The following is a 27,994-nucleotide window of genomic DNA, read 5'->3' as shown; positions in this document are numbered from 1 at the left end:
GTACATTTAAACCAAACTAAATATTGAATTATTCATGCATTATTGGAAACTCCAATCTCCATATATATTGAATGGTATGCTTGCCTTTTGGCAAATTTCATATTGTTCATGTTCATCTGACCAGTAGTGTGCACTGACAAAAAAGAGGCTCAGTTACACTAGTAAGTAGGTTACTAAGTGAAAAGAAAAAGGTTGTCAATTTCTTTAGCTTTATCCTTTACTGTGCAAACAATGGAAGAACAATTAGACCCTGACAAAACAATTTGACGAAGAATCTCATAATTGTGGCTTGTCATAACTTAGGAGTAAGTATTTTATATTTTCATCATGACTTTTTCAGCAAGTTCTTCTTTCCAAGCGGAAATGGGATTCCATAGCCTACTATGCTGGTGGTCGCCCCGTTAAATATCCTACAGAACCTTATTTACAGTTAAAATGTCAAAAATGGCTTCTTCCTTCGCAGAGGTATCATGAATAGCAAACGTTACACGAGACCTCTCCAATAATGTTGAGCTTAGTAAGATGATGCTGTGTCAGCCGTTGCGTGAGAATGATGACGCACAACAGCGGCGGCAGAGATGATCAGCACCGCTGGCTCTGAACCTGAACGTGCCTCTGCGTATCGTTTGCCTAAATATACTACAGCGACAAACATACATTCGCGGAGTTATGTAGCCTAATTGTTGCAGTAAATATTGAAGAATGTGACATGACAGAATTTCTACGTCGTTTCGAAGCACATACCGCCTCGTCTTGTTCTCACTGAGGAAGGATACGGCTTCGCGTCGTCGTCAGGAACCGTCCGGGTCCGGGAGGCGGAGATGGACGGGGGGACTGCGGAAACCGGGGATGACGGGAGGACGAGTGAGGAAGCGACCGCTGGCCTCTGTCTACAACTTGACCTGGGCGAAACCGGTTCGTATGTCTTTCATTCAGCATTAGTCGTTTGTTATCGGCCAAATAGCCCCATCATTTTGGTGGTCTCTCATTCTAACCCCGCTATCTTTGACAGCAGGTGCACTATGGTGATAGAAGTTGGACATTAAGTGGGCAGCATCCTACCGTTTAGTCATATCTGAATGTAGCCAGGCACATGGGCTTTAAAGACTATACTACAGAAGAAGAAAAAAATTATATATTTGCCACCAAAACAGATACAGAAAAATTATACTTAGAGGAAACTAAGCGGTGGAAATGAATAATAATACATTATGTGGTTAGATAACCGTGTCAATATTCAAGTCACTGCTGCTCAATAAATAGTCCATATTGCCAGTGGCTCACTGCAGGCTGGCACAAACACAAGGTGCACATTAGGGATGATGTGTACACACAGTCCCACTAGCCCTGATAAAGAGCTGCTGAGAGATGAAAGTTAGATTTTAGGTGAATGAGTGTGGAGCTATTTACTGGTAGGGATTAGGGAATACACACATACTGTACATACAGTTGTATACAGCATCAGCAGGAGCTATACCTTTGTATGACAACTGCGCATGATGGTGTCATTTTGCTTCTCTCCTCAACCTCCATGTGTCTATAATTCTTGCCATCTCTCGCTTCCTCTTCTTAATCTGAAGAGTGCTTTACATAACCTGATATGGAATTATAGCATAAACCACACACTAATCTCTAGTGGGTATCAATTTTAAACATAGCTGTGGATGTCATGGCAACAAATACAACTGAACATGCATGACAGTTTTATGAAATTTATGTGTAAATGTTGATGAAAGAAAGCAGATGTGATAATCATCACTTTATGAGATCCAACACGTCGTCTTTGCACATGCACGCTCATGTTTACGCCGTTACGTTGGGTGTTTGTGCACGCATGATTATTATTAAATCCACCAGATTATACATGTGTGCAGAGAGCCTCAGGGCATGAATCTACTCCTCTGTTTACTGTCACATTAATGTCACCGCAACAGGCTGCCACTTTCTCAGCTGATAAGGGAGAGATCTAATCCTCTTTACTGTGACAAACGCACACACGGGCCTTAAAACATACTTCTCTTAAAATGTTTCATTACAAGAATATCTAAATGAGGTTTCAGTAAATGTGTTTTACATAACACTAATATGTTCAAAACAAACCGTTTTACACATTTCTCACACAGTAATCAGAAATGCTACAGTGTGTTTGTCCTGTTTGTTGCCTGCAGCTCAGTGGCACATTATTCGGACCTGACCCTAATCCCACAGAGATTCTTTGTGTGAACGCCTCTCCCTGGATACTCCTTCTCGTTGTTCTGCCTGCCAGGTTGTGAAGCAGTGTTAATCTGCAGGTTACAGGTGTAGCTAGTCGTGTGTGTCCTGTCACAAGATAGGGCCCACAAGAAACAAAGAAATCAATGATACGATAAAGATCCACCTATTTGTGTGTGTGTCGTCCCCTCCCATTTCATAAGTTTGTTCCATGCGCCAAAAACAAATGAAATTCAGTACAGACATTCATGGTTACCAGAGGATGAATTCTTCTGACGTTGGTGATCCTCTGACTTTTCCCTCTAGCGCCATCATGCGGTTCACATTTGTGGTTGTGAGTGCAATGTCTCAACAACCATTGGATGGATGCCATGATATGTAGGCTACATTTATATTTATCTCCCCCTCATGATGAATTGAAATACATTTGGTGATCCTAAACTTTTTCCAGCACCATCATCATGTGAACATTTTGATTTGTCCAATATTTTGGTTCATGACAAAATAAGTCACAAAACCAATACCATTTCCATTTCCATCAGCCTCAGCTGTACTTTGTCTTTTGTGCTAATTAGTAAGTGTTAGCATCCTAACATGCTAAACTATGATGGTGAACATGGTACACATTGTACCTGCTAAACATCAGCATGTTAGCATTGTCATTAGCATGTAGCTGCAAGCATCGCTGTGCCTATAAGGCTATGTTCAGACTGCAGGCAAAAGTGGCCCAAAACCAGGTCAGACTTCTTCAGAAGAAGTGTGAATACTCAAATCTTGCCCAGATCAGATTTTTTCAAATCTGATTTAGACCACTTCCATATGTGATCCTGAATCAGACCCAGGTCTGATTTATTTCAATGCGGCTGCAGTGTGAACAACCAAGGCGGATTTGATGGGACTTTTACGTCAATCGCGCACACAGAGGACTTGGCAATGCCAAAGAGGTTAGCCAGCATGCAGTAACCTGCCCCCGTTGCCAGCCAATACAGCCCAACTCTGACACGTTTCGGCACGGAGATGGGTCGCCTAAATTAAGTGTCCTGCCGTAGGAGTCTTGAGGAGAGGCGCTGCCAGAGATAATCAAAAGTTGCCCTCGACATCCGAAAGTTTTGAATAAACTGCGTCTCTGTGAAGCTATTCACAACGCAGTCCCACCACTCCAGGCTTCATCTCTGCATCCACACAGACCTCTGTAGTGAATTTGCAGCCATAACCCCCGCAAAAGGCCAAAATAGCCAATTTGGCTCTCTTTCTCTTCATTCTTCTCCTCCTCAGCACCTGCTCATTAATGTTACGGCTGCCATTACACAAACATGTTGAAATAAAAGCGAAAATGCTTACTTCCTCCATAACCTCCTTAACTTTAGTGCAACGGCGTGCTGCGTCTGATGTCATTGTTATTGTTCTTTTGTCAGTTCGAAACCGCAAACAGTTCACACTGGAATCTCATATAGGCCACATTTTAAAAGATAATGTGAACAGCCAAAAACCAAAAATCGGATCTGAGCAAAAAATCCGAATTAAGCATTAAGACTTGCGGTGTGAACGTAGCCTAAGTGCAGCCTCACAGAGCCGCTAGTGTAGCTCAAGTTTTTCATGCAGATGCCATTGTAAAGCAGCTAGAGAGTCAGAGTAGTGGTGCACGTGTACATGGCTCCAGAGGTCCATATTATTAGAGCTGCAAAGATATATCGATCAGTTGTATTTTGATAATGTTTTGGAAAAAAACCCCCAGTACAAATTATCTCAATCCAGCTTCTTAAATATGAATGTTTTCTAGTTTCTTCACTAATTATCTTCGAGTTGTGGACAAAACAAGACATTTGAGGACATCATCTTGGGCTTTGGGAAACACTGATGGTCATTTTTCATTTCTGACATTTTATAGACCAAACAACTAAACACTTAATCGAGAAAATAATCAACAGATTAATCGACAATGAAAATAATCACTAGTTGACAATTCAGATTGCATAATCCTTCATTTTGTTTACATGTACTGACCCACCAACAAGCCATTATTATTATTATTAGGTATTCTCCTGATATCAACTGTTTTTGAGTCCTGTTGTGCCTTAGTGATGGCAAACTCTGCTACAGTGTGTGCAGTACTTTAACATGGCTTAAGGATTCATTATCCGTGCCTCTGTCAGCTGCACTTTCTTAATCTTCACCCTCACACGACTTGACCTTTAGCACGATGATGTAAACCGAGTCGTTTGTAGTACTTTAAAGTACTATAAACTGTCTCTTTCCCCATTCACTTCCTTCCTTCCTGCTCTCTCTACCTCTTTAATGCACACATACACATACACACACAGCCCAGTCGCGTCCTTTATGTCAGTGGGAAAGATTCTTTAATCCTCATGTCTGATTGGCCGCCGATGTGATCTGGAGACCTTAGCCAATGGCAGCAATCAGATTAGAGAGGAAGTCAATCTAATAGAGTTTTTGCCTTCTCTGGACAAATCTCCCTGATCCAGGAATAGAAAACACTGCACTCTGCCGTGGACTGACTACTGAATGTCAGTGAACGGTTTGGTTTAGCCGGGAATTTTGCTGCATGTCTTTCTGGATTGGCAAAACAATTGGTAACCTGTAGGCACTTAACTCCTCTGCTGGTGAGTGAAATTTATGTGGAACAAGGTGGATGTTAAATTTGTATGCAAGTTGCCGAATTAGCTGTTAGCTGTGTCTGGTGGAATGCATATATTATGCATGTTCACTATTTAATAAACAATGACTAGCCTGAGCTGGGGGATGTGGATCTGGATGTTAATTAAAATAATCTCACCTTTTTTCCTGTTGTCATGAAATTATATACGTTCCAATTTTTACTTTTCTGTGCACTTGTTTGAAGATATTTGGATGGGTGTATATAGATCATAGATTATAAATGGATGATTGCACACTATACATTTCTTTATCAGAATCAGGATCGGAAAAGGGTTTATTGCCACAATAAGTTACACTTATGTGGAATTTGCCTTGGTGAATGGTGCATACATATACAAACAAAGAAACATATTAAACATTAATATGAAATAAACAGATATATACATACAAAATAACTGTTGCATAAGCAAAAAGAGAGAAAACAAAGCATAGGGCATTTCTACAGCTTCTTCTTTGTCTTGATGCTGGAGGGTGTTTTCTTGAAAAACGGGTCAGATGGGCTAACTTGGTTAAATAAATGTAAATAAAAATGGCAATGTATGCCCTGATGAGAGGTTGAGTTAACTGTGCTGTGCTGTATGTCATTATGATGGCTTACATTTATCTGGGTAACAATCACCAAACCCAGTTTGAGTCTAATGCCACAGTTAAATCATGCTAAATAATGTACCGATGTGGACATTTCTCAACCTATTCCTCCTGCACCTTCTCTCTCTGTGTCTCTCTCCACAGATTCAGCCAAGAAGGCTCAGATAACAGAGGTGAGCGGCTACTTGCTTTCACCTTCTCTTTCCCTTCTTTATATGCAGTACCTATATATTACGTATACGATTGCATTTCCCCTTTCCTTTCCTTGTGACAGATGCCGTCCCCATTCGGAGTAGGCCCAGCCCATGAGAAAAAGATCGGCCACAGAAGGGTAGATGCCTCCGGAGAGACAACCTACAAGAAGGTAGATTTCCCTCTTCTTCTGGCTCTCTCTCTTTGTCTTTATCTTCAAATACTGACTTAAATGCCGTTTGTAGGTTTGCTTGGCGTCCTGATTTCATCAGCTACGTTAACCACGTAGCTACCTCCCACACCTCACTCGATTGTTCTTTTCTTTGTTCTCCGCCTCCAGACCACCTCCTCTGCCTTGCAAGGGTCCATCCAGCTGGGTATCGGATACACTGTTGGCAACCTCAGCTCCAAGCCTGAGAGAGATGTGCTGATGCAGGACTTTTATGTGGTGGAAAGCATCTTCTTCCCTCGGTGTGTTTGTATGAGCAGAGGTGTGTTCCTGTGCACGTGTGGGGTAAGGATCCAATATAACCTCTTATCCTCTTGTACTCTCTTCTCTTGGTCCCATCTTGCTCCATACAGGGAAGGCAGTAACCTCACTCCAGCCCACCACTACCCAGACTTTAGGTTTAAAACCTACGCCCCCGTGGCCTTCCGCTACTTCCGAGAGCTGTTTGGGATCCGACCAGATGACTACCTGGTGAGATATTTATTTTCTCTGATGACTGGTGTTGCATCGACAGTATTTGAATGTCTCGTCAAATGCTGCCCAAGTGAAATGTTTCCTGTTACACCGAGCATCGGCAGTGAAGTGAACATTTACACATCAAGCATAATTATTTGCCTCAGAGCACCAAACTAACGACCATATTATTGGACAGGTCAACACCTGCCAGTTCATAATATTAGTTGGACTAGAGCCATACTGAGGCAGTGCAGGAGGGTCATTTCTGTTACAATTCCCTTGTCTATGGCCACAAAAGAAAGATCTAGTAAATATTTTAAAGTTTGTTTGTGTGCATCGCATATGTAAATATATGACTTTGTTTATGTGGGCTTTATAAGATTGAAAGACACTGTTTAATGAATTATTAAATGTAGCAAAGCCATAATAAAAACCGCGTTCTAGCTGACTAAATATAGATTTATGTGAAGCTCCCTCTGAAAGCATTGGATTGATGGTAAGTGGACTTATGAAAGAAAACATGCTCCCTGCCACAACAGACCATACCGCTCTGAGGATAAACATTTAAGGGCCACACACAGAAAAAGAAAACCGTGTACACGCAAACACAAAACAAGTTGCACATGCCCTCACATATTTTGTACACACACACACACACACACACACACACACACACACACACACACACACACACACACACACACACACATATGCGCTGCACATTTAAGTTGACATTCTACCTGTGCCAGAGGAAGATCAGCAGACTAAAGCTTGCTTTTTTAAACTCCAAGTAGTAGCAGCAGAGAGTCAGAGTTTGTGTTTGTGTTGGTGGTGGAGGGGTGGACTACCAGTATAATCGCATTGTGTTGACTAAGCCTTTAAACATTTAATTACTTGTTAAATGAACTACAAGCAATGGGCACGTTCTCTCACTTCTTAGTCTGGATCAACAGATGTACGATGCTGGGATAAAGTCTGACATCCTGCGCGCTCCCCTCTCGCTATCTCTGCTATGAGGGCTTAGCGCCGCCCAGGACGGTTGTGATTGGTTTAAAGAAATACAAACAAGAGCGTTAAGAGCGTTTTTTTTCCCCCCTATCCTAGAATAGAAAAGCAGTGTAGCCAGACCTTACTGCAGTGCTGACACAGCGCTGTGGAGATAGGTCTGGCAATGCGAAACTAATTTATTACTAATTTAATTATTTAAAAAGTCTTAATTGGCTCCACATCACTGTAAGATATTCAGTGTAAATTGAAGCCCACTAATGCTATTGCTGAGCTGCTACGTGTGCACTTTAACATGGTTTGCCTCAGTTTAACATAAATCCTGCTAGTGCACATTGTACTCAGCACCAGCAAGAAGTGGGTGAAAGTAACATTTCCACAGTTAAGTGAGTAACTAACTTGGTGTCATAATGTACAGTTCACTCCTCGAGATATTCTTCGCACCCACACCCATAACGCCTTTTTGTACTCAGTAGTGTATGTGTATATACACTTGCACTTCAAAACCAAGTTGTCTTTTCGCTGCTGGTGAGCAATGCCATGTGAGTGGGTAGATGTATTAGTCTTTTGGTTGTCTGTTTGAAAGCTCTGTTGGATCCAATATCAACAGTGCTATGCAGCCCTGCAGTGCCCATGAAGTGTTCAAGTTAGGATGAAATTACAAAGTCTGGGTGAAAGAAAACATCTCACATAAAATGACGTGTTCAGACCTTTACCAGATGGACAGTCTGTTCCTTTAAAACTGGCAGAGTACGCGTAAAAATGAAAAAAGTCTGCTTTAATGGCTGTACACTTTGCAAGCAGTCTTTTCAGAGATTGTTGGTCAGATTGTCAGACTTGAGGTTTACATTATTATTATTATTATTATTTTGTTGCTCTGTGTCTGTGCTCTGTCCAGTATTCTCTCTGCAATGAGCCACTGATTGAGTTGACAAATCCAGGAGCTAGTGGCTCCATATTCTATGTGACCTGCGATGACGAGTTCATCATCAAAACTGTTCAGCACAAAGAGGCAGAGTTTCTACAGAAACTCCTTCCTGGATACTATATGGTAAGTCAAACCGAGCATCTCCCTCATCACAATCAATTTAATAGCCGTTTCCAAATTGTTAGTGTGTTCTCAGTTCTTTAATGAATATTATGATATATTACAATGTGTGTGTACAATTCAGTATGTAGTAGGGATGTTACGATCCACTCAACCCACGTTTCGATACGATTCAAGATATTAAGTTCACAATACCGTTTTGTCACGATTTCTTTAACAGAATGAGCTGCAGGTGAATGTCAAAATGAAAAATGATTTATTTATTTATATAAACTCTGCAAAACAACTGAACTGTATCCTCTTTTCAAAACTCCAACTGAAATTATATTTGATAAAATAAAATGAAAGAAAAAAAAAAAAATAATAATAATAATTACATTTAAAAAAAATCCCGCATTAAAATAACCAAAAGAGGAAAAAAAACCTTCAAATAAATGAACTAAGAAGACGTAGTGACATCTGAAGTCAAAAAAGTGAAAGCTCAAGTAGATTACGCCCTAGGCCATGTAAAAATTGCATGCCGATTCTTTTTTTTTTTTTTTTTTTTTTATCTCAACCACTTGTAATCTTTACACATTTACATCGATTTTAACTGATTCACGATGCATCGTTACATCCCTATTATGTAGTATAGACACGTTTGTTTAATAAACACTTGAGATACTGCAACTTGTATACTAATATTTAGTATAATGAAAAAAATGGAATTGGAAAATTGAAACCTTGCCACAGGCTTTGTAATACTGTGTCTATTTAGAGATTTGGGTATGTGCTCGTGTGTGTGTGTGTGTGTGTGTGTGTGTGTGTGTGTGTGTGTGTGTGTGTGTGTGTATGTACATTACATGTACATACACACACACACATGTATACACATGTATGCTTAAGAGCAACGCAGCACCTGAAACTTCTCGTCATCTTTATCCGGTCAGCAGTGACGCCAGAAGGTGACTTTGTAATAGATATACTGTAAGTACATAGAGAGATTGTACCTGACCGAGACCCAGGCTAAGTACTCCTTAATAGGGTAAGCATGCAACCAGTGGAGACGCATGCTGAGGCCTGTGGATGGATCAAACTGTCTGGCAGGGGCATGGTACTAGGGTGGAAACACATGAAACTACAGTACACGCCTTCTTTTATGTATTTATTGAGTTTTTGTACATTTGACAAGACAAAAACAGTACAACAAGGCACATAACATAAAACAGAAAGGAGACCAAGGATTAAATGTAGTACCCACAGTCATAAATCTGTACATCCATAGGTGTATGCTTACACGAAAAACATACAGCAGTTGTTTATCTCAACACCGTATAGTACAGATGGCACACTACAGGTATTAGGAGTATGTTAGTACACACCTTCTTAAATGAATTCTCCCCACCCCCCTACCCCCTCTCCAGAACTTGAACCAGAATCCGCGGACTTTGCTGCCAAAGTTTTTTGGCCTCTACTGTGTCCAGTGTGGGGGCAAGAACATCAGAGTTGTCGTGATGAACAATATTTTACCGCGCTCCGTACGCATGCACCTCAAGTTTGATCTGAAGGGCTCTACCTACAAGAGGCGCGCATCCAAGAAGGAACGAGAGAAGTCCAAACCCACTTTTAAAGACCTGGACTTTCTGAATGACCTCCCTGAAGGCCTCACTATGGACCACGACACATACAGCGCTCTGGTCAAAACTCTGCAGAGAGACTGTCTGGTGAGAAAGAGAAAAGGGGGGAGATGGATGAACAGTATTTTGCAAAAATATATAAACACTGAGCATTTTATTTTAACAAAGCAGCACAGCCAACCACCCATTAACTATTTAACTGTATGCTCAGTAGTTGAAGAATAGAGGAAGTGAGGGGAGAGAAAGTAGCTTATGCACTGTATTTTTAATGCATGTTTTAATTTTTGCCATGCCACAGGCTTCAAAATCAAATCCATACATCCATAAATAAATGTTTTAAATGTTCTCAGAAGCTTGGAAAATATTATACTATATCATTTTGAAATATCACGTGTTTCACGTCAGGTTCTGGAAAGTTTTAAGATTATGGACTACAGTTTGCTGCTCGGGGTCCACAACAAGACCCAGGCACAGCGAGAGCACCAGCCTCAGGGCTCGCCTGCAGGAGGTGGGGATGAAAAGAGGCGCGCCGCTCAGAGAGCATTGTATTCCACGGCCATGGAGTCTATACAGGGAGGCTCCACATGCAGGGACACACTGGACCATGATGACACGTAAGTCACCATTTTATAATGTTTACCGCCCTTATCAGCAGACCCAAAGGGAATCTGCAGACTTTTAAAAAAAAGTTTTTTCAGCAGAGATCCAGAATGAAAATCTGCAGAATTGAGCAGAATGTTTTTTTTTGCTTGGGATAGAGATGTGTGTTAACAGTCTGAGTTTTTTTTTATTAGCCTATACATGTAATATATATACACACATTTCAATGTTGTATTTGTTTACAATCTGGTCTAAAGGTGTCGTCAGAATTCTGCAGCCGCAGATTCCGTGTGCGCCTGCTTATCATCACATAACGTTTCCAAATGATGGTAATGTTCTCCTGTCTGTCTGTAGTATGGGTGGTATTCCAGCTGTGGGTAGTAAAGGAGAGCACCTCCTGCTGTTCATTGGAATCATTGACATCCTGCAGTCCTACAGGTAGGCAACACAAAATTCAGAAGTTAAAGGTTCCATGTAATTAGTGGTGGGATGTAACTAAGTACATTTACTCAAGTACTGTACTTAAGTACAGATTTGAGGTACTTGTACTTTACTTGAGTCTTTTCTTTTCATGCCACTTCCTACTTCTACTCCGCTACATTTCAGAGAGAAATATTGTACTTTTTACTCCACTACATTCATCTGACAGCTTTAGTTACTTTACAAATTAAGACTTCTGCACACAAAACACACGTAGTTTATAAAATATTTTTATTATAAATGTAACTACCCAACAATATACAGGCCTACAAGTCCAGCTGAAATGATTCGATGTTTAAACACTTTATTAACTTTATTAACACAGTTTATTGACAGAACTGTTTTGATTGTTTCCAGTTTCTAAAATGTGAGGACTTTTCTGCATTGAGTACTTTGACTTTTACTTTAAGTACATTTTCCTGATGATACTTACAGTACATACTTTTACTTAAGTAACATTCTCAATGCAGGACTTTTACTTGTAACAGAGTATATTCAGTGTGGTATTAGAACTTTTACTTAGGTAAAGGATCTGATTACCTCTTTTACCACCATATGTAATATATGTAATTGAATACATAAAAATATTGAAATATTTGATTAACATTCACGAAAAAACAACCAAACCAACTGCAGTCCGTTGGTTCAGCGTCGACTTAACATTTCAAAGTATGTCCCACTAGGCCAGATTTTCCAGGAACAGGTATAGGCTGCTTTTCAACTCCAAACAGAAAAATGCTGCTGTTCTTCCAGCATAAGGAGTTTTGCTCTGTGTCTCTACAGATTTACGGAGTCTAGGCTGCTGCATGATAAGGGAATGTTTTGTTCCAGGTGTGTCTCCTTTTTGGCAGTCGGTGGAAACAGGGTAAAGGGGCCTGACACACGTAGAATAAAAGTAGCTGACAGTTAAAATTGCATTGTTTTGCAAAAGAGCTGTGTTAGTCATTGAGGAAGTGGTTAAAAGTACAGACAGCCTAAAGACAGTTAGGCTCAAGTCATAAACATAGTTTAGGCTTTTATGGCATAGAGGTGCATTGTTTAAAGGTTGAGAGAACGGAAGAGGAAGTTGCACCACACGGAGGCCCCGATCTTGGCGTGTGTGTGTGTGTGTGTGTGTGTGTGTGTGTGTGTGTGTGTTTGTGTGTGTGTAAGATAACAGTTTCTGCCTAGAAGACCCCCCCCCCCCCCCGTGAGGATAGGATAAAAGCTTGAGGGAGAGAACAGATCAGAGCTCATATTCGGAGGACAACTTGGAGGACCAGCTCTGACTTGATGTCTGTTGCTAGGGAAACTTAGTCTCTGTTTGTGAACCCACAGCTGTGTTGTAACTCTTAAACTTTGCTTAACTGAACTCTTCGTCTCTCTTCGTCACTCTAGCATCTGTGTTTACGGCGCCCGCAATATCTTTGTTTACATTGAAGGTTCAGCTAAACATAACGCCTCCAGCATGAGTTTAAATACACCTTCAGGAAGAGAGGAACTTCAGTGAGTTGGGTTGTCACTGCATGATAACACATGGTGGTTAAACTGTACTGCCTGCCTACATTTTTCCTCAATTGAGATTCTACTAAATGCTTCTGTGTAAGTCATCGACGTCTCCCGAACCTTCTTCACGTATGTGAATATCAGTTGTGCTGCCTCTGAGTTTTTCCTTAACACAAACCACTAGCTACTGGTTTTTATCATATTTTCATGGTTATGGATCTAAAGTATCAAAGTTAACTTGATGATACGTTGGTGTTTAAAGTGCCCTACATATTACTCTTAACCTCTACTGCCTTCTCAGTCTGATGTACCGCATGAGGTTGCACTTGTCAATTTCAGTCTTCCTTTCATCAGACACTTCAGGACACATTAAATTACAAGGATTTTTCTCTGGCTATAAAGTCTGGAAATTATTAGGTTTCGGCTGACAGTAATCCAGGCATTATGTGTCTGCAAGGAATATTAAAAGATGGAGAGAGATCACTGGGAAAAAGCAATCCCAGACACTGTTTTTAATCAAATACTAATGGAGGATACAACAGCTATTGTCAGGACAAGTGTGGATATTAGAAATGTGTGTGGTGCCTAGAATAAAATCCTTCTTTTAAAAAAGATCTTCAAGGGCACATCAACATTGCAAGTGGGACTGAAGCCTCGGATTCGGAGTTGCCAGGTAACCACAGTAAGTCACGGAATGAGTTTAACTAAATAATTCAGTTTATCTTGTCTGACAGAATGATCAAGAAACTGGAGCACTCTTGGAAGTCCCTCATCCATGACGGGGTGAGTAGCTTTCACATAACTTTTAAGTAATGTGATGTTACGTCTGTATCCAAGCAAAACAAACACCTTTTTTTGGCCTTATTTTGTCACTATGTCTGTCTTTTATGCAATAGATTAGGCCCCTTGATTAGCATTATGTATAAAAAGTGCAACATCATTAAAATGGCGTCGTCGCTGTCTCTTTTTTGAATTGTCCCACAGGACACCGTGTCAGTTCACAGGCCTAGTTTCTATGCTGAGAGGTTCTACAAATTCTGCAGCACCATCGTCTTCAAGAAGAGCAGCTGTGAGTTTACAAACATGCATGAGCCATATACTCCTGCAGTGTGTCATGTCTGATGACAACAATTTATTTTTGATCTGTATTAGTTATTGTGATGTTTTTACTTTTTGCAATGTGAGTACACCTAAACTCTCCCCTGCTTTCACAGCATTGCGATCGTCTCCATCTAAGAGAGGACGAGGGGCTCTCATGTCCAAGTCCAGTGCTGCAACGGGCTCAGCTGGGCAGCGTCCCTCACTCACTGATGAGAAGCAAGAAAACCTGGACAACTTGGAGAACCTACGAGGAGCTCGCAGCTTCCCCATGTTTGAGGACAATGGTAGTTCACTTCTTGTAAACTCTAAAGTCTGATTTATGGTTGTACATAGGCTCTACGCATAGCCTACGCCGTAGCCGACATAAGTGGCCTACGCTGTAGCAAGGATTAATACTTGTGCACTGTTGTGTCTGCGTTGTTCTAGTGTATCTCTTTCAGAAAAGCAGAGCCTGTGTGTGTGTGTGTGTATGCATCGGGAGTGCGTGGTACAGCGAGTGAGAGAGTGACGGGAATTAACTTCGGGGCGACTACCGACTCCAGCAGCGGAGATGGAGAACAAAATGTTTTCCCTTATGCTACAACGGTCGGAAAGCTGTAGCAGGAAAAGTTAGCCCTCGCCTTGATTTCATGTTGTTCATGGAGAAGGAAAGTCTAGAAATGACTAGTGGGAAATGCGACGCCACCAAGCCCAGCTAAGCGGACCAATCACAGTTGTTGCAGACGCGTAGTTATATTTCTGTGGAGGTGCATGTAGGGTCCGTTATGAGAAGCCGCCTAGGCCAGAATGAAATGCTTCACTTGCACATACATAGATACTGGTACTAACCACTTGCAAATACTGTACATGCATACTTCAGTTGTGCAATGTGCATACATTTATACTTCACTTGAACATACATATATACTTCACTTGCGCATACATGCACACTTCACTTGCACATACACATATATATTTCACTTGCGCATACATATATACTTCACTTGCACGCGCATGCATAACGTGTGAGTATGTATGTGTGCTTAATTATTTGTATGTATGTGCATGGAGTTGGTGGTTGAAGAGGACGGTGGCACGCATACATAGGACTATCACTCAGGAGTTTGGGGTTCAAGTCCAGTCCAAAACCATAGGTCAATTTGCTGACCTAGTGACCTATTTATTGATTACTTTACTTACTTAACTTTCGTAACTTAACTTTGTGACGTTAACTCGAGTTTCTACAAGAAGGTGCCAATAACATAAATGAAGAGTTTGAGACAGGTAGATGCAAAATGCATTATGGCAGTCAATAATGCAACTTAGTTAAGCCCTCATCAAAGCTAGTGAGGTGTTGCTGCTTGAATAAAATAGTAGAAAATAAAGAGTGAACTTGTGAGTGCTGGTTTTCCCTCATTACATTGTGTCTTTCTGAGCTTTGCACACTATTAGCTTCAATTGTCTGCAGCTGAGGGGGTCTATTTTCTCTTTGAATGAAACTAAGTGATCCTTTATTGATCCCTGTGGTGGAATAAAAGTGCAGCAGCAGTATAGGAGCAATGGCGACAGAATCAATGTAAAAGTAAAACTTTAACAAATCAAGACTAGATATTCATCGACAGATACTTTAGAAAAGCATGTTAGGTGTAGGATCTTGCTGCTCACATTAACAGAATGTAACAATATGAAGTAAAAGTCATGCAAGTAATCCACACCTTGTAAATGTCCCACTGAATATAAATGTCCTGATCACATGGACAGCTTTGAGTGCAGTACTTAATAGTTGGCTGATAATTGGCTGAGCTATAGTGTTGTACAGTTAGATGGCAGTACACTTTAACAAAGGTTTAAGGATCCTATGGTACAAGCACACATACTTATATTTAATTTGATTATATCTGACTTTGTTAAAGGAAATCCATTCTGTTTTTTTTTCACATCTCTTTTTATATTTCTTGGTTTATTATGTACATCAGCGAGAGAGCCACCTTGCACTCCTCCTTCCTTTGAAGATGCTACGACAGTTTCTATCGCCACCACGCTCTCCTCGAACAACTCCTTACCCACCACCCCCTTCGATACACCGGAGCACCCACGCTACAGGAGACAAATGCTTTCTCCAAGTGTGGCCAGGTGAGAACAATTGCATGAATATGCAATGCTGTATCTATAATGAGGATATTCTGTGAAAGCAATGAGCTGTGTGTGTGCTGATATCACACCCTGTGTCTTCCTGTGTACTTTCAGGTCCCAGAGAGAGGTAGTTGAGGTTCATGGGGAAAAACAGGACACCATTACAGTGGAGGTGGAGCTCAGGTACACATGTATACAGTATGGCTGGGTATTCCGATTCACAAGGTCCTGATTCGATTACATTTCCGATTCAATATCAGTTAGGTTAGGGAATTTTCAGTTACAACACCAATTTTTCTTGGATATATAAGAGATTCTCAGAGAACTTACGCTGTACAAGCAAGCTCTTAAAACTCTTAAATATTTTATTTTATAATGCACCAGGCTAATGTTTACATTAAGAATTGAGCCCCAAAAAGTTTTACTAAAGGATTTTTTACTCATACATCCATGGTGAAAAGGCATATATTAAAAGAGTGATTTCTGGATTTTATTAATTGATATCCGATCAATCAAACAAAGATCGATTTTAATTGGAGAATCGGTTATTTGAACCCAGCCCTAGTATACAGCAATACCATACGTGTACGTTGTCCATAGCTGTGTTTTGTAACAGCATTTTAACAGTGCTCTTTGTCTTCATACAGTAAAATCCCACAGAGCACAGAGCTCACGGAGATGACAGAAAGCACCTCTCCCGGCCGTGTGTCACCTGATCGTCAGCCCCAAGCCATTGCTTCACCCGCCCCTGCCTGTGTCAGTCCATCCTCGGCATATTCCTCCTCCAGCCTTCCTCTTTCCTTTGTGACTTCCTCCCCTGCTGACCAGTCATCTTCCTTTCCTGCTTCATCCATCCGCCCATCCACCAAACCACTCACCTCTTCTGCCCCTTCTCACTCTCCCACTCTTTCTCTTCCAACCTCTTGTTCAGCTGCCCAATCCACGCTTCTCACTTCAGCTCCAAACACCTCCACCCTCCCACCTGACTCGGCATTTACTCCCATCTGCCCTGCAACTTCTCACTCCTCCACCCCTCCCTCCTCTCACAATCTGCCCTCGACTCCTCCCTCCTCCCAACCTCCAAGCCCCCAGGTGCCTCAGCAGGCGCTGCGTCCGTCGTGCAATCAGCTGTCTGTGTCCAGCAGCCACAACTCATTGGACGGGGAGGTGCAGGTGTCTGACATCTACTTTGTAAGTCCCCGTTATTATGTATTTATGCTTTGTTTTTGTTTGTTTTTTTGCTGAGGGAGTTAAAGGCAGGTTTGGTAACGCTGAACAGCTAGCGAGATTTCAAAGTAGCATCTCCTCGGAGTTGTGGCTAGAAGGGATACAGCTAGGGCCTTTAGCCGAGAAAAAGTGAGCATCATGCACAGCATAAGTTTATGCACCAAAACTACTAGTTAAGTTTAGGCACCAAAACAACTAGTTAAGCTTAGGCACCAAAACAACTAGTCAGGTTTAGGAAAAAGATTGTGGATTTGATTAAAACACTCCCGAGGAACGAAACGCGTTTCCTGGGTGAAAGTATTAAAAATATATTATGATATTATATTAGATTTTGCGACTAACCTCTCCTTGGTCTAACCCCTCCCGCTGCCCTGGGGGCTCCGACCCACACACAGACGTGCACGAGCACGGCTGCGTCGCTGCTTCAGAGCAGAGCGGAGAAAGGAGCGCAGTTTTACCTCACGTCTCATTCAGCGGTTATCAAACAATGCAGCGACGACGCACACTAAGCTCAGGCTCGTACACGCGAGGGGTAGAGTACGCGCAGCGGGGCGAGGAGACATCTCTTTGGTTCTTTCCAAGCGGACCGTGAGGCAGTGATTGGTGGGCGTTTTTACAGGATTACAGCAGCTACACATGATGGATCTTTTCACTCCTTTTTAAGAGCCCATAAGTTATTTATTGCTGTCTCGATGTAAAGACCATTTCAAAAGATATGGAAAAAAACATATATTGGAAATAGTTACCAACCCTGCCTTTAAAAATTAGATAATAAGTAAACCAAACAAAATGAGCTGAAAGTTGAACTGTCATGAGCTTAGAAAACAGACAAAATAAGAGGCTTTTTGTTTAACAATGGAAACTAATTCTAGCAGGGTATAATGTATCAGTACACATTCTTATAGAACACTCAGAACAATCTTCGGTGTTGTCGTGTTGTCCGCCCTCTTCCAGAGAGTAAAGATCATTTTTCTTCTCCTTTGTTTGTGTTGGATCTACTGGGTCTCTTGCAGTGGCCCAGTCAGGACAGCGTGGTAGAGTTATGATGGTGAGGGGGGGGGGAGTGTGTGCGTGTGTTGCAGTGTGCACGTACTATGGAGTTGCTCACGCTGTCCAAAATGCTTTTTTCCAAAGCAAGAGGCTGCCAACAGTCATAGTTCATGCTTTTGAATGTAATGTATTAGCAACACTGGGGTTGTCTCTACTGCACAGCATGATGTATTTATATCTGTCCATCTGCATTCATTCATCCTGTCAGTGTCATGCACAGCTCTCCATAATTCTCTCTCTTTCTTTGAATATTTTTAACATTATAGCATTCATTCTCAATTTTCCACTTTCTCTCCTTTCTCTCGTCGATCATAGCTTCTCTCATCTCACATCTTCCCTCATCCTTCTCCTCAATTGTGTAATAATTCATTCAATTCCCTTTATTTTCCTGTGCACACATAATATACATTTGTGTGTTCATCTGCGTCTGTGTGTCCATCTATCCATCAGTATGCAGATGGCAGATATTGGGTGTACTCTCCAGTTCTTGGCCGTCGTAAGCTAAACTCTAGCTCAAGTTACAATGTAAGTCACCACCTAAGTAGTTAGAGTCATTTGTTCCACGTGCCATTGCATTGCAGTTCCATTGGGACTGTCACAAGCACAGCTGCTTACGGATCTTCAGAAGTACTTAAAAGTAAAGCTACGGTGTATTTCACATGGCTTATTTAGTTCTAAAGTCTGCAAAAAAAATACATTGCATAATAACTGCAGCTTCTGAAGGGCCATTATGTGCATTTAAATGGAGCATGCGTCTTTATGTAACTGTACTACTGTAATGTTTGAATCTTGGACCTGTAGTTAGCATGTACTGGCTTTGTGCTTTTAGTGATCCCTTAAGCTTCCACCCTGTAGCACTCCAGTAGCACAGAGGAGCTGGTTAGTGTTGTTAGTGCTTGGCTAGAATGAAATCTCCCTTTCTGACATTGGAAATCGCCTGTTGAATTTTACCGTCAAAACTTATCTGCTTCATCGGGACTGTGTGGATGTGGTTTGATTAGATGGGCAACATAAGCAAAAGCTATCAGATTTTAATTTAAATGTTCATAAACTTAATGCAGAGAAGTGTGTAACATCACCTATTTTCAATTTAGCCCAGCCCACTTCAAACTGTTGAGAAAAGGCAAAGCAAAAATATAAATACAGACATTACTGTTTGTAAAAACACCAAAACTGCTCTGACTATGGCAGAAGAGTGTGTGTTTATTGAGGATCCCATCTGTCATAATGAGAAGCTGATTGTGAAAAAATATGATTTTGGGGTCTTTAAAGTGACATTTTAGTGCAATTTCACTTTAAAGACCCGAACCAGAATAGTTAGATTATATCATCCCTTCTTCCGAGACCCTGTAGATTTTCCTGAGCAAATTGTTCTCTAAACAGTAATAATGAGCAATCATAAACTGACCGTGAGCCAGAGATGGGGACTCGAGTCTGAGACTCGGACTCGAGTCGTACTTAAAGCTGCAGACACACTGACCAGACGGCCGACCGGAACACACCGAACAGACTCGAGTCACTGACCTCGCCAGACTGTCCAACGGCTGATTATCTGGTTAGTGTGTCAGCGCCTTTAGTCGCACAAACAGCTGACTTCAGACTTGACTTACGACTCGACCCAAAAGACTTCAGACTTGACTCGAGCTTCGAGACTCGTCAACAACCTGTTTTCATGCAATTATTCCTTTTTAAATCTAAATGCATTCATGTATTTCTATTTTCTTTTATTGGCCCATATACGTTGGGGAAACGTATGACGAGCTGCATGTCCCCTGCCCTTTGCCATAATGTGCAACATAACGCATGCGCTATGCCTATGTACTCACAAAAGAAAATGCATTGAGGATGGCGACACCAAGTCCTCCCGGAGTTGTGCCTTTTGTCATTAGTTTTGCTTTCAATAACTTGGTAAACAGTGGCAGTAAGCCAACAGCTACATGCAAGGTGTGTGGCACCAAAATAAATGATGCCGGATCAACAACGTTGAACTTCATCAGTCATCTCAAAACACACCCAGATAGGTCAGTCTAATGTGAAAGAGACGTTACATTTAGCATATATCGTCACAGGTAACAAGCTAGCCATCGCAAAGTGTTGTGCTAATGCTGGGAACAGGCAAATTGTATAGTTATAGTTGTATCCATGTGATGTGACAGACTTAGGTTAATATTTCACCAGGTTGTTAAATAGCAATACGGAAAGTATCAGTTTTCACATTTTTGCACCATGGTTGGCGTATTAACTTTCAATACAGATGTTTCCCTCACACTTTGAACACTGAAAAATGTAATGCATGATGAGTTTGGGCTTTACAGCCAGTTAGTAACACAGACAAATATGTATTCTTTGGTGCAGATACCAAAATGTTGAAAAATACAGTTGTGAAATTTGTGTTTCTTCAGATTGCATTGCAGTAGACCCCATAAAGTTATCCTACAACTGATTTTGATTCTGTACTGTATGGATGGTAGCTACAGGACATGCTATGAATTCATAAGATTTAACAATAGTGTTAGGGACAGATCAGATGGCCAGAGACTTGAGACTTGACTTGGACTTGCCCCTCAAAGACTTGAGACTTGACTAGAAATCAAGCTAAAAAGCCTTGTGACTCGACTTGGACTTCCAAAAAATGACTTGTGAACATCTCTGCCGTGAGCACAAAGTATGCATCGTGGTGCCCCCAACATGCCAAATTGCACCGGGCAGCTTTAAACCATTCAGTGTCTTTGAAATTGTATCTTTATCCAACTCTCCCCTCATTTTTCTCCTCTTCCTCCGCTGTCCTCTGCTGGCTGTCTTGGATAACAGCAGACTCAGGAGGATCGGGGTTGGGTGTACTCTCCTCTGCACTACGGCTCCGTGTCCAGAAGGGGCTCAGATGGGGAGAGTGAGACAGTAAGTGTACGATTCATTATTTACCATGAATTCACTGTTTTCTCCTTTTTCTCCCGTTAGTGTTTCTCCTACTTATCCTCTATTACTCGCCCTCTTTATTTGTCTCCGTGCTCTTTCAGTAACTCCAAGTGGAAGCAGCAGTGACGGGGTGGAGCCGGAAGCTGTCTCCCTATACAGACGCTGTGAGGTTTTAATAACAAAGCCACCAGGACACTATGAGAATGAATGCTGGCTGCCTAAGCTGCATGTGGGGAGCTTGCTTTGCCAACGGAGACGCTTCGCACGGCATTCAAGTATTTCAACAATACATTCACGCACACACGCGCATACGTTCAGACGAACATACAACTATCAAAAATATTATGTAAAAAAAAAAAAAAAATCATAATGGATCAATTCCTGGACAATCTGACTGACATCAATCAGAGAAATAAAATCCAGTCCCGTGGTACAATCAGCTGAGTGGCACTGTGAATGGTGACTGTTGAGGCAGGTATTATTGCTCTGGATGCTTTTAGTGTTCCTGCTGCACTGTGCCAGCTCTGGCTATGCAATATGCTCATACGTGTTATTCATTTCTCTTTTTGACTAACATAGCCTAATTACTTCAGAATTTATTCATGCATTTATTTTTCACTAGGGGCATGTCAAGGCCATATCATTTTATTTTAGCACTTTATCGATGTACATGTGGCAGAAATGGTAAACGTTTTTGTTATTTTGTCATCAGTTATTGTTTGAAACACTCCAACACAGTTCATGGTGTGTGTGTGTGTGTGCTGTGTGTGCACAGTGTTGTGTTTTCCAGCAGTGTGGCGTGGCGGCAGTCCACTCAAGAAACTTGGCTCTGACAATGAATGGTTATGTTCAAAATGCCTTATTGACAAACTCATTTTCATAACTGTTTTTGATATTTCCGTCATGTAATCATTTCAAAACAAAAAAATATATATATATATTAACATGCAGAGTATTTTATTGTGAGTAAATAACAAATCTTTGAAGCAGAGAGCAACCATGCATTTACTGTACACCTTTTCAGGATTAAGAACCAAGAGATAAAGAGAGAAGAAAGGAAAAAAAGATGAAAAAAAAGACCTTTTGTAAATTGTAGATAACGTGTGTGTGCCTGAGCACATGCATGTAAGTCTGTACGTGCCCTTATTTCTCTGTGTGTGCACGTGTCTGCATGCGTATTGATGTGTGATTGGGAAGACATGTTTTCTGTCCTGCCTATTTGTCAAATTGTCAAAAAGGTGTAACTTCCATTTGTTGTTATAAGCCATGAAAGTCTGTACCAGCTATAAGCACGTTGGCTGTGTGAGAAAAGGAAATAGTCTTTAATGACTTCAATTAACCATAAATGATTGAATTAATAAAAGTCATCTACACTGAAATAACCTCAGATTCCTACACAGTTTGGTAAGAAAATAAACCAATCGTTGCTACAGACAGCACCTCCCTTCTTCCATACATGGTCGTACTCGTTACAACCAGATTGGCCATGATTAGACTTCCTGACTGTGTGGATAAGCACTGTTGTAACATAACACTGTTATTGGAGTCTGCTGAGGTTAACCTGCCTGTTTGTAGGTGACAGTGTTTGTAGCTGATCACTGTGTAAAATAAAATAAAAATTATATTGAGTAAAAAAAAAAAAATGTTGGTGGATTTCTAATATTTTTTTATGAAATATCTAGATTCACAAACCAGCTGAGAAGGAGAATACATTTTAGCTGTCAAATGTTATTTGCATAATTAACCCACTAGATGGCACCACAATGTCTCAGAAAGAAAGTATAGTTCCTAATGCTGCAATAGACTCTTCAGTGTAAAATTAAATTGCACAAAGACATATGCCACTCTACAGTATGAGCTGCCTATAGGCCATAAATCATTTTATTGTGTTTATGATGGACCATAAAAGGCAAGCTCATATTTAAAGCCTCATACCTCAACCCCCCACGTCACACTGACGTTTTAACACTCGAAACAGAATGATATGAAATCTTGATTGCATTAGCGGATGCTGGCATTTTAATTATCTCAACAGGCTTTGCTGCTCAAAATACACTGAAATAAAACAGACAAGGATCAATATGGCTTCAACCAAAACAGCCCATTGGCATCTGAGCTGGCTATCTGCAGCAATACAGACTCTATATATATATATATATATATATATATATATATATATATATATATATATATATATATTCACACACAGAAAAAAGTAAAGCAGAAGTGTAATTAGTACATTTAAGTAAGAGAAAGAATGCCCTGTGGTCCCCCCCAAGAATACATTACAGTTAGTGCAGTGTGTGCTCACTGTATTCCTCTGCGTGTGCACGTGTGTACGGGCACGTGTGTGCTCTATGTGTAAGCCAGACTTACGAATGTCACTCAGGGTGACAAGTCAGCCATGTCGGGCCATGATGGAATGTGTGATGGAAACGGATTAGCAGCAACCTGACCAATTGTCCTGGAATGAAATTGTCCCTCTCCTTGGTTTCCCCCCCGCTCTTTTTGTCTTTTTTTGCCCTCTCCCCGACATTCAGCCGCGAGGGTACTCCTTCACCAGTTCAGTTGTGCGAAAGGTTAAGAAATATTAAAGCATATGGCTAGTATATTCTAAAATGTTTGTTCTTGTCAACAAATCCCACGAAAAGATCTGTGTACCCAAAGCTTGATATACAGTCGCTTATTCCTTCCATGATTGTTGTCCAAAAACTTCTAAAAACACATCAATGAGCCACACTGACTGTTGTATTGTGTTTGTTCCTGGTTGACATGTTCCTTCCTTACAATGAACATGGACAATGTAGTTTATTTTGAGTCTGTCTCGCACATAACTGTCTTGCTGCCATACTCAATAGTGGCACCATATGTGTGTTAATCCGCAGCTGAAAATAGTCCCCAACAAAAGCACTCAACTACTCTTTTGAGTAACATTTGCTAACATTACAGTGCCCAGCTGTTTTAGAAAATAGATTACAGGCTGGGAATAAATAAATAAATATTTTTTTCTTGAGAGATGGACCGGGCCCCCAGAATGTGTGCCGGGCTTTGAAGCAATTTGAACATAGCGGCCAAAAGGTAGAATTAGAACTTCCGTGTCCGTCAGGTGATGCCCTCTGGCCCAAAAAAAATGTGTTTAATGTAAACAAATTCATGAGATTTGTTTACATTAAAGAAAAATATGAAGTATCATCAGCCTTAGTCTCTAAGAACAATCATGGAGCGGCGGCATCTGTACCTGGGGTGAAATGGGCCATCGCAAAGCTGAGCTTTCATCTACGGGACACACAAACAAATGCCTTTGTTCTATCAAAAGAAAAGAGGGGCGAAAGCCACAACAAACAGGGCCAGTGTGCTGTGTGTGTGTGTGTGTGTGTGTGTGTGTGTGTGTGTGTGTGTGTGTGTGTGAGAAAGAGAGAGAGAGAGAAGAGAGATAAAAGCAAGGGGTATGTTTTTGATTCTCTGTGTGGGAGGTGAAGCCTCACCTACCCAGAATGCCTTGCCTCACTCCTTACAGCCCACTCAGGGTTTTAGGAGCATCACTTCTCTTTGCAGCGAGCGTATACTCTACTTCATCAACCATCTCCATCTTTTCTCAGAGAAAACTGTGACTAGCCAACCTCTGATCTGTGATAGTAACCGGCATCTCCCATACACAGGTCAACATGTGTTATACAGAACAAGTCTACAACATATCAACATGGGTGCATTTCTCAGTAGAAGATACTACCACTGTTGGATCAGAGCCCATCCCCCCCCGTCTCCCAACCTCATGAAGGGATCGAAGCTTCTCTTTGTAATTCAGCGTGAGAAGCTGCAAACAGATGTGTGTGTGTGTCCACACAGAGGGACTGCCGTGCCCTCTCACACGCAGATGAACAGCCATGAAAGTCTCTGTGTTGCGTTGTCAGTGTCTTAAGGCAGTGTTTATCGTTGGCATGCTGAAGAAAACAAAGCCATTGATTCCAAATCCTAATCCCCCTTCTACTGCTCCTCTCCTATTGATCATCTATCCACCCTTAATGAGATGGAGGGATAGAGGCATGGAGGGCTGATGAAGGACAAAACTTTCCCTGCTGGTGTGCTGCCGTCCTTTCCCTCTCTGCCAATCTCGTTTCAATCGGTCTCTCTCGCTCATGGGGCTTTGACTGTCCTGGCGTTCTTTATGGTGGAATGAAAAATAAATGCGGCCTTGGTCGCTTTTGTACAGAAGAGCTCTATCAGACCTGGAGGCTTGCAGGGCTGCGCAGGTTTCGCCAAAATATTGAAATTGGATGCCATGGATGAATGCAGTGAACACACAGAAGCACATGCATGCATACCCAGTGTGAGTGGATTGAGTTTCAGTCCAAGCCCCATAATGGTATTTCTGCCTGTGTAATAGCATGTCTCTGAGTAAGTGATATTGTCTGATAATGACCCGTTTCCCCTCGGCTCTGCTTGTACAGAATCTAAGAATTCTCTCATTCTCTCACCCACCTGATCTTAATCCAAATATTAGTGAAGCTGTGGAGAAGATGATTCCCTCTTGCTGGTACTTGCACATAAATTATGTCTGCTCTCTCTCAGGTCTATGTTACTGTCTGATTCAGTGGAGTTGGTGCTCATGTTGAGGGAACTCAGTTCTTTTTAGAGGGGTTTTAGTTAATCAACTTCTACTAACTTTCATTGATTAATCAGTTCCTTTTATGGGCTTATTATGCTAATCTATGGAGTTTATTATGATGTCACTGCAGATTCACAGGTTAAGCAGAAACTTGATGGCTGTGGTTTGTTTTATGTCTGGCTCAAAAAAGTATGTTGCATTTTTGCAGTTTTTTTTAAACTAACTGCTGAACACATGGTGAAAACTCAATTTATACAGAAGTGGTATATGTGACCCTTACATCCAATTTAAAAAGGACAGGAGGAAAGTCGCGATATACATGTAAGAGACAGGGGGTTATAACTTTTTGTTGACAATTTCCCCGTTGATGAGGACCAGAAACCAAGCATCTTTGCTATAGTATAAGTAATACTATTGTATGAACTAATCCCCATGGTGATGAATGACAGAGAATTATCACCCGACTCTGCAGTTCCCCTCAGCTATGCGAAGCGTTTTAGCGTCTTTCAGCTCATTGTTTTAGTTTTACTGCACACAAACTTGACTGTTTTGGTTCACTCTGCTCAGCACCAAACAGCAGACTGCAGACATTGAAAGGTGAACATAGCGGAGCATTTAGCAGCTAAAGAGCCAGATTTCTTTACTGTGGAGACCCAAACAGAGCTAGGGGAGAGTGACATTCATCAAATGAGCATAAACAACTCCAAATAAATGCTGATGTTTTACTCAGCTTCGGCAACTGTTAGCTAACATGTTTGCCGTATTAATTGCATAAGGAATAGGTATATATATAATAGGTGCCTTCTTGAAGAGACCTTTGTTTAAATAATTTATGTTGCACTTTATTCCTGCGGAGAGCCATTGTTTTGTTATCATTGTATTGTATTCTATTGTATTGTGTTCTTTGCTCCATACCATGGCATCCAGTAAAAACTATAATTTTCGGCAATTAATTAGCAGTTTGGGATTCAATGTCTTCATCAAGGGCAATTTGACTGCGCACACACTTTCTGGCACAGAGACCTGAGTCTTTCAGACCACTACAGTAGACCAAATATGACATGTTTACCTAAATCTGAAGGGCAAGAAAATATCTAATTTGAATTCTCATATTCTTAAATTTCCTCTTAGGTCTGTTTTCATGGCTCCTAAAGACCAGAGTCTAGTTCTAATGTGCATCGTATGAAGACAAGTTACTAACTAGAACAACCTGTTCAGTAACATAACAACCTTCTTAATGTCAAGTTTCTCTCCGACTCATTTTGAACACACAATCCTGCAATCACAAATGTTCATGCAGTGAAGAACAAACGCTTCCTCTGTCCTTCTGACGCTGTGACCACAGCAAAATGTGAAAGGGGAGGAGGGGAAAAAATGTCAACTGACAATGACTGTTGTAAGCACTATCATTCTATAGACCTACTCAACCTTAAACCTGGCCAGACACTATGTCAAACACTGAACTGGATAGTGAGGAAGGGAGGAACGCTCTGGAACACCTGCTGTTGTTGTTGGAGATCCTGAGATGGTTTTTTGTGTTGTTTGTGCACAGACTTGTAGGATTAATGTTAATCACAGTGGTATTCCCTTTGGGATCATGGGTAAACAATGACTCTAATGTGGGAGGTCCACCAGCCACACCCCACATTCCTTAAGAGTGGCCTCTGACTCACAGACATCCAGGACTTAACTTGAGGTGACTTGGGCTGCAACTAACGATTATTTTCATTGTCAATTCATCTGTCGATTATTTATTTCAATTAATTACATTAGTTTGGTCAATAAAATGTCAGTGTTTCCCAAAGCCCAAGAGGCCGTCCTTAATCAATCCTTAATTAATCGAGTCCTCTTTGCAGCTCTAGAGGTGATCATAACACACACAAATGTCAAACAAGAGAAGAAACTAGAGGTGTGCAGCCTTAAAAGAGGCACAACGTGCATTGCTTTGCTTGCAGAACTTTTGAAAAGGAGATGATTTTGGAAACATAACGCATGTCACTGCAAAAATGGCTCCTGGGGATGTTTATCCCTAAGTGTGGGATAATGGCTGCAGCAGAAGTCATTAATAGCAGGCTAATGTGTGTCAGATGCTACCTGTCCAGCAGCAGCAGCAGGGGAGGGAGAGCCAGGACACGAGTGACTGGCCAGCATAATGAGAGGGACATGGCCTGCCAACTTGGGCAGCTGCTTCTCTAGTGGGACTGAGTGGTGCGTGTGTGTGTGTGTCTGGGAGTGTGTCTTCTCATTTTTATGTGCTCTTCCTGCTTCTTTTTTCATCAGCAGCATCGAGAAACACAACTACACATACACAGTGGCATACACATGCACGCACACACACACACACACACACACACACACACACACACACACACACACACACACACAGACAAGCTCAC

General features: G+C 41.3%; 1 protein-coding gene across 7 annotated transcripts; it reads left to right on the top strand.

Annotated features, from left to right (window-relative positions):
• The first annotated feature begins 555 nt into the window (after positions 1 to 555).
• LOC116037298 (phosphatidylinositol 4-phosphate 5-kinase type-1 gamma-like) lies at positions 556 to 22,400 on the top strand. Of its 7 annotated transcripts, none has more exons than XR_004101827.2 (18): positions 556 to 915; positions 5,620 to 5,648; positions 5,750 to 5,839; positions 6,008 to 6,138; positions 6,250 to 6,367; positions 8,256 to 8,408; positions 9,809 to 10,108; positions 10,427 to 10,635; positions 10,976 to 11,059; positions 13,321 to 13,369; positions 13,571 to 13,655; positions 13,801 to 13,971; positions 15,643 to 15,799; positions 15,914 to 15,982; positions 16,447 to 16,990; positions 18,040 to 18,074; positions 20,888 to 20,974; positions 21,094 to 22,400. XR_004101827.2 is itself a non-coding variant. In XM_031281145.2 (18 exons), exons 1-18 carry the CDS (start codon positions 822 to 824, stop codon positions 21,094 to 21,096), a joined length of 2,445 nt encoding a protein of 814 aa, XP_031137005.1. In that variant the 5' UTR covers positions 557 to 821; the 3' UTR covers positions 21,097 to 22,400. The 7 variants fall into 7 exon arrangements, 6 of the variants coding, with proteins under 6 accessions (XP_031137007.1, XP_031137006.1, XP_031137009.1 ...); XM_031281145.2 differs by lacking the exon at positions 18,040 to 18,074 and adding an exon at positions 18,527 to 18,601 and having other exon boundaries at positions 557 to 915; positions 20,891 to 20,974; XM_031281144.2 differs by lacking the exon at positions 18,040 to 18,074 and adding an exon at positions 18,527 to 18,601 and having other exon boundaries at positions 557 to 915.
• Positions 22,401 to 27,994: the final 5,594 nt, after the last annotated feature.

The sequence above is a fragment of the Sander lucioperca genome, chromosome 9 (assembly GCF_008315115.2).
Source record: "Sander lucioperca isolate FBNREF2018 chromosome 9, SLUC_FBN_1.2, whole genome shotgun sequence".
Classification (NCBI taxonomy): Eukaryota; Metazoa; Chordata; class Actinopteri; order Perciformes; family Percidae; genus Sander; species Sander lucioperca.
The sequence above is the reverse complement of the archived record's forward strand: the minus strand, read 5'-3'. Positions and strand labels throughout refer to the sequence as shown.